Source organism: Calypte anna, chromosome 2 (assembly GCF_003957555.1).
Source record: "Calypte anna isolate BGI_N300 chromosome 2, bCalAnn1_v1.p, whole genome shotgun sequence".
Taxonomy (NCBI): Eukaryota; Metazoa; Chordata; class Aves; order Apodiformes; family Trochilidae; genus Calypte; species Calypte anna.
In genome coordinates, this window is record NC_044245.1 from 30,816,859 (window position 1) to 30,827,437 (window position 10,579).

Sequence of the window (10,579 nt, forward strand, 5' to 3'; positions counted from 1 at the left end):
AGGGTAGAGCCAGGAGGTGCTGGGCACGAGTTCCCGACTCTGTGGTCAGGATTGTCCTAGGACTGAGCCCAACCCAAAAAATCACATATCTCATGCTTTTAAGGGTAAGGGTAATAGATTTTATCACTATTCCCTCAGCATCCAACATTTTTCTCTAATCAGAAAAGAAAATCCTGCATCACCTATGCCATTGGAACAGTTACCAGTGGTCATGAACTCCCTCATATATTTTTTTCCTGCTGAAATGCCTCCATAAATAAAACAAGCCTCCATAAAACAGCAGGAAAAATCCACTCCCAGCAAGACTCTTTGGAGGCAGTGGGAGTGGATGACAGTGTCCAAAAGGTGGGGATAAGCAGCTGCCCCCCGCTTGCTCACACAGACAGCTGTCTCTGACCAGTTCACTTCTCCTGGTGATTTATGAAGCCCTTTGATCAGAAGTGAGTTTTAATTGCCTGAACTGCAGAATCTGACACGTGCTTCATCAAATCAAAAGCTGAGCCTCTTCCTGAAGCTCTGCTCTTCTCTTCCTTGGATTCAAGCCCTGCAGGATTTTAGGAATCCACCCAATCCCTGACTCCATCTCTAAATCTTACCAGCCATCAGTTCAATAGTGGACAGAAGAAGGGAAAAAAAGAAAGAAAATAAAACCCCCAAATACTTTTCTGTCTGAATCCCCATTGGTTTCCCCGGCCCATCCACCCCATGGTCTCAAGGTGTCTCAGAAAGGGGAAAGAAAAAGAAAACCTCTTGGTAGAGTGTCTGGGAGAGATTTCCAGCAGGATCATGCCTCAGGGAGCCCTCCCAGCAGGGGATACGTGGACCCCCAGGGGAAACCCCCTCAGAGGGGACAGACACCAGGAACCCTCCCAGGGTTGGACCCCAGGACACTTCCAGAGACAGAGCACCCCTTTGGCCAGAGCAGGGTCCCCCACGGGGAGTGGGCTGCTTGTGAGGGGCCTGGCCATGACTCGGGGGGAGTGGGTATCACGTTACTGCTGGGCAGGCAGAAGAAAGGCAAGTATCAGGCGCTGTCAGGTATTAATAGGACTATTTCTTCCCATTAAATCCATGCCTTTGAGCAAAGGGCTTTCTTTCATGTTCTCCCCCACCAATACTCTGACAGAACTCCTAAAACTCAGGAATTTTCCAAATCAAAGACATAATCATTGTCCTTCTGTCCGTTTCCCCCCGCTCTGCCACACACTATACCCCAAACTGTTTTAACTGTCATTATCCCCAGCACAGATGCCTGTTTAAATTCTTTATTCAAGCCGGAGGACATTTAATAGCTGACTGGATTAAATATTGCAGACTCCAGCCCAGAATCTCTTTGAAAATACAGGTCGAGGACTATGCCTAAATTCGCTGGATGAAAACTGATCTATGATATATGTTTTAAGTTCAGATCTGAGGACTGAGGGGAAGGGGGAAGGGAGTCTGTTCTGGATCTGGTTTATATTGGTACAGAAAACTTGAAGCTGAAAGGTGTTCCAGGATGCTTGGAGAGGGAGAAAGAGAGAGAAAGTGTGAGAAAAGAAAAAAAGAGAAAAGAAAAGAAAAGAAAAGAAAAGAAAAGAAAAGAAAAGAAAAGAAAAGAAAAGAAAAGAAAAGAAAAGAAAAGAAAAGAGAAAAGAGGAAAAGAGGAAAAAAGGAGAAAAGGAAAAGAGAGAAAGAGAGAAAGAAAGAGGGAAAGAAAGAGGGAAAGAAAGAGTATTAATTAGGTAATCTTTCTACGTGGGAAATGGATATATTTTCCATTGCAAGTAATTAAATACGAAGCACAGAAAGGCTCTTTGAAAGTGCTGAGAGTTCATGGAGGAATTAGCCGCCTGTTTGAAATTAACACTAATTTGGTTCCTACATCAACAACCCCTTCGTAGACAGCATCTCACTCAGTCACTAAACATGTTTGATAGCTCCAGGGTTCAGAAGTGAGTGTGTGCATGTGCATGTGTCTGTGTATCCAGAACATGTACACTTTCACACGCAAAGAAAAATTTTACTCTTTTTCAAAATCTGAGATGAATGCAAAAATCATTCTGCAGATTTTTTTTTTTTCTAAATTGGGTTAAAGAATACACAACAAATAGGTTTTGCTGAAAATTGTGATATCAGCTGAATATCCTTAATCCCTCACTCATAGCATGGATGAATAAGAAAAAAAAAGGATTCACAGTTAGTCTTTTATTTTTAAAAAACTTCCATTTATATTCACTTTAAACGTTTTTATAAGATCATGTGATTGATACTCAAAAGCAATAAATCTAGATTAAGAATCCTTTGGGATTTTCAGACTAATGCTATAGATTACGGGTAGCACCTCAGTATATTTATCTGCATTATATATGCCTGCATTGTCATTCTCAAAACTAAAATGCATAATGGCAACCTTTTTAACTTTGAAAATATTTGCATAGAAAGAAAAATAAAGACGGAATTCGTTTCTCTATGGTGAAGTTCTCTGAGAAATGTTCTATTATTTAATACAAGTACTTATTATAAAAGCCTCCACCACAGATTAAAACCGTCAAAAGTTATCTGGGCGCTCACTTTCAGAAGCAGATGAGCAGAAATAAGCGAGGAACGTTTACAGCCCATCGAAATGGTTTGCGAATGAAGCGTCCAGAACACAGGCAGGTGTTTGGAGCACTCCGAGCCCCCACCCCCGCCCCCAGCCTGCCCCCTTCTCCAGCATAGAACTTTTCCTTGGTAATGGCTGCATCTCATTGATCTACCCTGTACCTTCAGTCTGCGGGGGTTGAAGAGGGGACACTTTCCGCCTCTCTCCTTCCTCCCTCCCCCCCCACCTGCCAGCCTGCACGGTAGTAATAGTAACCACCGGTATCATGGAGGTAACGCGAGCCATAGTTTTTAAACTAAAATACCGGAGGACTTTCTGAAAAGCAAATATAATAATGCGAAAAGAGTAAAGCCCATCCAGGAACGAAGGGCTCGCAGCTAGCTATGGACTGATTACTTCCTTCGGAAAACGACGGATCAGGGACAATTGCCTGGAAAGTCGCGGCGCTGCCCCTCTCCCCACCTCCGCGGCAGGGACGGGACGGGACGGGATGGGCAGGGCAGGGCAGGGCAGGGCAGGGCAGGGCAGGGCCGGGCCGACGGAGTCCGTCTGTCCGCGATGCCTCTCCCCGGCGGCGGGCGCAGAGCCGGGAGCTCTGAGCAGAGCCGAGCAGACCCACCAGCCTCTGCCGCACCCGGAGGGTTCGGGGCTGCTAGCCCAGGCTCTCCTTTGCTCTTCTTAGCAGCCTCTACCCACCTTCAAACGGAAGGCAATTGATTAATCTCTGTTACTCCTCCCAGCACAGTTCCGATACTTTCTTTGGGATCAAATGGATCCAAAACTTCCCTTGGGATCAAACGGATCCGAAACTAAAGGAGGGGGTGGACTGACAAGAAAGAAAGGAAGAAGGAAAAGAAAGAAAGGAAGAAGGAAAAGAAAGGAGGAAAAGAAAGAAGGAAAAGAAAAAGGAAAAAAAAAAAAAGGGAAGGAAGAAAGAAAGGAAGAGAAAGACAGAAAAAGAATGCAAGAGCTAGAGCAAGAGATGGAGAGGAGAGAGAGAGAGAGATTAAAAGAAAGGAAAGGAAAGGAAAGGAAAGGAAAGGAAAGGAAAGGAAAGGAAAGGAAAGGAAAGGAAAGGAAAGGAAAGGAAAGGAAAGGAAAGGAAAGGATAAAATGACTTTAGCTCAGCAAACTGGAAGAGAATAGCAAGTTTGGACTGAACAGATGTGTTTTCTTTTCCACAAACAAACAAGAAAACAAATAAAAAGTAATATGTAAATAGAACCTACATAATGTATATCTATGCATAAATACACGCATGCAAAAAATTGCAGGAATTATTTACGCTTGATTTTTTGTGAGCCTTTCTCTTCCCAGTATTTACAGGGCGGGGCTCCATTTGCAAGTTGTACATCTGTTCTCTTCACGTGACATTTTCATAAAAGCTCTAACATCTGGTCAAAATAACCTCCCTTCAGGTACCTGCTTAACTTTTCACGTGTCAAAATCCCTTCACCTCTGAAGCTCCCCTTTCCTCCAGGATTGCAGCCGTGTGTATTGGTCCTTTCTGGTCTGCTTGTTTAATCACTCTGCCTCGTCGCAAAAAGAACAAAGCAACCCTAAACGTGAGGGGACGACCCCGAGCCTTTACAAGAGCATCCTCCTCTCGTCCTTTCTCTCCCTCCTCCCACCCCCAAGTTTCCCCACATTAGGGGACAGAGAGGGTCTTCGTCCCGCTGCAATGTTGCTGCTCGGGATTTCTGAAAACGGGACTTGCTGCACACACACACACACACACACACACCACCCCACCACCCCCCAAGCAAATCTGCAGTCCCGCTAGGGCTGATATTTTGCGCGAACACTGGTATGATGAGCACCAAATGATGAGCACTTAACTATCCCCAAAAGTTTTCCTTGTTATTTCTACTGTTATTAATTGCTGCTGTTATCATTGTAGCCGCCTTGATTTCAGTGTGGTTCTTGGAGGTTATTTTGGAGTGAAACGCAACCTTTTTTGCCCACGTCCATAACGGGAGAGGATTTTCTTAAAGTTCCCACAAACTTGATGCCACCTCTCTATGAAAAGAGCGAGGAAGGGTCTGCTACCCAAGACAATGAGACCACCTAAATAAGAGGGGTGCAAGGGCTCCTGAGAGGTCGGAGGAGACAGGGAACTTTCAGCTGGACAGATTTTCAGATGAACAGCTTTTCCCCCAATCTGAACGTTTGGATTTGTTTTGCGTTTCATTTTGGATTTTTAGGCGGGTGTAATCATCACCATTATGTTTCCGGAGCTTTATTGCTCCTTCTCTGTAAAACCACTCTAAGCTTCCCTCAATCTCGATCAAGAGATTGTCTATATAAATGGACGGCTGTTTGCTTTTGAAAAAGAAAAAGGACGACTTTTGTACAAGTGATTTTAACCTGCTCCACCTTCAAGTGACCTGCCAAATGCTCCTTCTTACTTTATAGACATCTGGGAATTCCATACATGCCTTAAACTCCAATTACACACCTTCTTCAAAGGACACGTGCTTTGATTTGCCAAGAACATTAAGTGGACTGAAGTCGAAAGAAGCTGGTGCATGAGTTAATGTAAAATACATCCTGTACCATGTTTACTGCGGGCAGGTTATGTTGTGCAGTAAGTAAAACAAGCCCTGGTAGGACGTGGAAGTGTGCTTCCCTTTTCTTGCCTGAGCCTCTAAGATTCTTATACGGGGTGAACTGAACTTTCCGTGACCACCACCCTCTTCCCAAAGATGCTAATCTATGGCGAGGAGCTCCCGCTCTCTGCCAGGCAGGTGAAATCCCGTGAGAACCGGGAACCGGGAGGGTGCAGCCACCGAGGGCGGTTGGCAGTAGCACAGGACCCGGGGGGACACCGGTGTCGGGAACCGATCCACTTCCCGGGAGCGGCTTACGGAGGCGCGGAGCCTCGCTATGGCTTTCTTCGGGCTGCAGGTGCCCGCATTGCCGACGCCGCAGGTGAGCCCCTTTCCCTCCGCGTTTTTCCATGACTTCTATGTGTTCCCCGTTCTCTCCCCACCCCCACCCCCCCAACGCGTTTGTTTGTTTTGCTTAAAATTACAGATGCAGGGAAAACCGCCTGACATCATGGGAGCGGGACAGGCGCGCACTTTGAAGGGCTCCTGGGCAGGACTTCAAGTGAAATCATACGCCTGGGAGGAATCCGATACCGGCCTGGAGAAAGCAGCGGGGCGGCCCCTGCCAAACCGAGGAATGTGCGAGGGCCCGAGGCCGGCGCCCCCCGCCCGCCGCCCCGCAGGAGGCGCAGCGCCGAGCACCCGCCACGGCCGGGACCGCCGAACCCGCCGCCTCCCCGCTCCCCCAGCTCCTCGGGGCCCGGACCGTGGCAAGGACCTCTTTTCCGCTCGGCTTTTCTTTCCTGCAGATAAAGGGGACGCGTCGATGGCGGGGAAAGAAGAGTGTTCGGAGAAAGAAGCAAAATCAGTCAGGGCTTCCAAAGACAGAGTTCATTTTCTGATTGTAAGAGTGTTTAAAATTCCCAAAAGACAAATTAATATACCTTTAATTTTTTTTTTTTTTTTTTTTTTTTTTTTTTCCCTTCAGTAAGATTGATACTGACTTAATCGTTTTTGGCTTTAGCCCTAGGAGCACCAGGCCACTGCAGCCCCCCCATCCCAACCCAGGAAAGGGCACGTTTCTATTTTTTAAAATCAGGATTATCCCCTTTTTATGATTTTTTTTTTAATTAAGCAAATTAAGCTGTTCGCAAGAAAGCTGTAGGCAAGAAAGCTCACCAGCTGAGTACCCTGGTGCTCAAGGAGAGTTGCTGCGGCCGCAAGGACCCGGCTGGAGGGACCCAGGGCTGATGTGGACTGATCCGGCGGTCGCATGTGCACCCCGAAAAGGAACTGGGGATTTCTCTCACCCCGTCATTTTAGCTTGCTGGAGAGTGTTAGCAAGGGCTAGGCCAAGAGGCCACTCGTTGACTGCGGAGGAATCAATAAGATTTAAGTCCATCAAGTGGAGCTGATCTGGATTTCTGAGGACGAGGATATCTTGATCCGTAGTTTTTAAAATTCACTTGATGCCTCATTCATATTTTGCAGGTATCCGCGACCACAAAACTCGCCTTCCCTTCAGCATAGAGCAGCTCCTCTCGTTTTTTCCTGAACCTGTTCTCTTCCTAAACATAGAGTGTTTTCCCCCTTTTCTTCAGTGCGATTTCTACCCCAAAATGAACAACCGAAACCACCCCAAATCCCTCAAATTCCCCACTTGCCAAAGCCCCGTGTCTGTTCCCCCTTGCCCTTTGCTTTTGCTGCAGCCGAAGCAAGGCGAATAGGTACTATTACCTCCTCCTCGGTATCCAGATCGCAAGAGGTGGGAGTCGCTGTGAGGGAGCTGCTGGTCCGGGGCAGCGGGGGGAGGCAGCAGCCCCCCGGAGCTCTCAGCGGCTCCTTCTTCTCTCTATCACGGAGGGCCGCGACCACCAGAGCCTTCATCCAATTTTCAAGTCCTCGCTAATCCGGCAGTGCAAACAAGCGCTGCGGGCTCTCTATTGTAAACATTGCGCACTGGCCTAAAATATGCACGATATTAAATTAATAATACTGTTATGTCAGCAATAGACGGCAGTATGTGGGTATAAAAAAACCAACCAACCAACCAAACAAAAACCCCACGAAGGAAATAAAGTCAGCCTAACCTGGGCTACGTAAACAGGCTCTGTTTTGAAAAAAAGCTCCATCCTATTGACCCTAGACACAGTCTGGATGCGGCAGCAGGGAGGGTCTCTGTCTCTACAGGGGACACTGGTCGGCTCCTAGGGCAGGCGCTCCGCGGTGGGTGCCCCTGCGCACCCGCGCACTATTTGCAGCCGCGGAGAAGCAGGAGGAGCGTCTCCCCGGGCATGGACCGGCTGCGAAGCGCTAGGTGAGCAAGTGACAGCAGAGACAGAATCAGCTGCCCGCTTAGAAGGACTGGGTTTTGGGTTTGTTTCAGTGGGATTTTTAAAAATTATTTTAATTTTTTTTTTTTTTTAATCTGGAGCAACTTCCCTTTTCATCTTCCTTCCGAAACCTATGGTCTGGATATTCCTTCTCTTACAACTAGGTACTTGCCCCATACTGGGACCTCGCAGAGGGAATCGTGAGAAGAAACAGAGGCAACGTGCGCCCTGCGTGTAGAAAAAGAGAAGAGGGCTGGTTAGCGAACACCTCCTAGCTCTGTACAACGTAAATGTGATCGCTAGTCTATATATTATATAAAACCCTAGAGAGCAGCGCAGTCAAACATCACTTCCACCGGAAAACCCCACTCGCTAGACACTTCCCTATTTCAATCACACTTTCTTTCGTTTTGCCCACAGATGGACGAATCCCTGTTTAAAACCTATGCCTCTTCCTCAGGAATATCAGCAAATATTCCTGCTTCGGGAACTGGGGAACAGGCCCTGGTCCTGTCTTATATTTGGGGGAAAAAGCAGGGAGGCAGCGCCGGAGCTCTGCGGTGAAAACTCCACTCTTCCCGCAACTCCGCAGCACTCGGCGTTAAGATTAAAGGAGGAGAGGGAGAGAAAGAATTGAGAGAGTATCTCCCCCCCACCCCAAATGTAGTGAGCTTCAACTCAGAATAATAAAGCTGTCTCAATAAATAACGTGTCTGTGCCTGTCAGTAGCCAGTTTATTTGCGTTTTTCACCCGGTTTGTTTATACTGGTGCCCCCTCTCTCTTGGGTGTCTTTACAGCTCAACAAGTAGGTATTTATCTACAGCTCCAAGCCTGACTTTTCAGAGAGATCAAACTTTAAAGTTATTAAAATTTCAATCATATTTATTTATTGCAGAAAAATAATATACAATGATATTTACAAAACAATCATAAAAATAGGAATGCATTTAGACACCGGATCTATTTGCATTTTAACATGGGTCATCAATAAATAAATAAAATGTTTATTTTTTTTCTCAGAAGAAAAATAATAATAATAAAAAAGTTAGGAACCGGGTATATAACAGCTTGATCCCAGCTTATTCCCCCCTAAAAAAAAAAAATTAAAAAAAATCATCTCTACAGGGATATTTTTCGGTTGGTTGGTTGATTTCATTCAAGAATGAAGAAAGTCCACAATAACGTATTTCCTTTCATCAGTGGCTCATAGACACGACCTCTTGGGAATGCATGAAAAAAAAAAAAAAAAAAAACAACAAAAAAAAAACCCAAAAACCAAATAAAAATCAAAGTTAAATTCCAACATTCTTCGTCAAAATTAAAAAAAAAAAATATCGAACAGTTCAGACTTCTATCAGAATGCAGAGATGTGTGGATTGTACCGACGCCCAAAGGGTAGTCACTGTCCAAAGCCCTTGTCTCTTTCTCTTTCCTTAAGTGCTCCCCACGCCCTGCTTTGAATTTGGACATTGCTCTTCTAATTTCCAAGAAATCCTTGGTACTTTTTTTTTTTTTTTAGACAAGACCAAAAAAAATCATATCCAACTTCAGAGTCTCTAGAATGTCCATTTTCTCCTTCTGTGGGAACAATGTCATCTGCAAAAACCCAGAGAGGGCGGAAAACTCGTTACTGAAATGAAAGATACACACACAACTCTCTACACCGCCGTGCAGGAGGTGCGGTGCCCCTGTGACACCCAGGCCGGCAGCCAGCGGTGTCAGAGCCGAGGGAAAGGGGTTGCTGGGGCGGTAGGAAATGCTGTTCGGGAAGCAGACAGGCGGACATGGATTCACTTCAAAATACTAGCAGCAGCAGCAGGAGGAATCATCCCAGCAGCCCCGCTGGCTCCGCAGCGTTTGGTGCAGAAGTGATCTCACGCCGGCCCCATCAGGCCTGGGCACACCCGCACCGCCGCCTCCTCCTACCCCGCACCGCCCGGGCTCCGCGGAGCCGGGGCACACCTCGGGCCACGCAGGGGGACGGAAGGGCACCTTCAACACCCTCCTGCTTTTCGACCAGGCCCCGCCGGATGGGGAGGGCCCGTCTCACCCCACGGACACGCGTGCCCGGCCCAAGGCGCAGCCGGCGGAGTCTTAGCTCCCCCACACGCCCACCTCCACCCTTACCCCCTGTGCCGGTTTCGGGGTTCCTGCCTTACCTAGGGCTCCTGCCGGGGGGATGCGGGTGTGGGACGCAGCCTGCTAGTGGGATGCGGACATGGACCAGGCGCCCTCCATTCTCCAGACCGAGAAGGCGTAGCTGAGCCTCTCGTGGGCCACATAGCTGCAGCTTGCCATCTTGGAGTCCAGCTCGTCGCTCTGTAGGACCTGGTAGAGGAAGTCGATGTACCTGGCCGCCAGCTTGAGGGTCTGGATCTTGCTCAGCTTGTCCGAGGGCAGTGTGGGGATGATCTTCCGCAGGGCGGCGAAGGCTTCGTTCAGCGACTGCGTGCGCTGCCGCTCCCGCACGTTGGCCATGACCCGCTGGGTCTGCAGCTCCTCGTAGGACTGGGGGCTGCCTCCGCCGCTGCTGCTGCCTCCGCCCCCGCCCGCCCCGCACTTCTTGCCCCGCTTGCCTTGGGCCGGGCTGCAGGGCTCGTCCGCGGCCCCGACGGCTCCGCCGGCGCTGCGGCGGCTGGAGCGCCGCTTGCGCCCCCCTCTCTTGCTGTTGGGCAGCTGCTGCCGGTCCGGCTCCTCTTCGCTGTTGCTCAAGCTGTCGTCGGCGGGGGAGACTGGCGAGTTTGACTCGTCCTGCTGCATCATCTCTGGGGGGAGATGCGAGAAGCGGGCCGGGAGGGGGGGGAGGGCAGGGAGAAGAGGGGGGCACCTAACCCGCCAGCTCCCCCTTGGTCGGCTGCTTCGCTGGCCTGCGAGGAGAAGGAGGAGGAGGAGGGAGGGAGGGAGGGAGGACCTCACTCTGGGGGGAGGGGGGATGGCATCGGGATCCAAGAGGAAAAAAAAAAAAGCCAACAAAAAAATTCCCTCCCGATCCCTCCTTGGAGCCTCTTCGAGGTGTCTGGGATTGGGAGAAAGTTGAAGAATTGGAGGTTCTTATAGCTCCTGCTGGCGGAAAGTTTGGGGGCAGCAGTGTCATTGGCCTGACGTGGAGAGG

The 10,579-nt window shown here is 48.7% G+C and overlaps 1 protein-coding gene across 2 annotated transcripts; it reads right to left on the reverse strand.

The window, feature by feature from the left end:
• Positions 1-8,453: 8,453 nt before the first annotated feature.
• TWIST1 (twist family bHLH transcription factor 1) lies at positions 8,454-10,316 on the reverse strand. Of its 2 annotated transcripts, none has more exons than XM_030445620.1 (2): positions 9,627-10,316; positions 8,454-8,686 (listed from the first exon to the last, which is right to left on the reverse strand). In XM_030445620.1, exon 1 carries the CDS (start codon positions 10,228-10,230, stop codon positions 9,670-9,672), a length of 561 nt encoding a protein of 186 aa, XP_030301480.1. In that variant the 5' UTR covers positions 10,231-10,316; the 3' UTR covers positions 8,454-8,686; positions 9,627-9,669. The 2 variants fall into 2 exon arrangements, with proteins under 2 accessions (XP_030301480.1, XP_008492413.2); XM_008494191.2 differs by lacking the exon at positions 8,454-8,686 and adding an exon at positions 8,787-9,063.
• Positions 10,317-10,579: the final 263 nt, after the last annotated feature.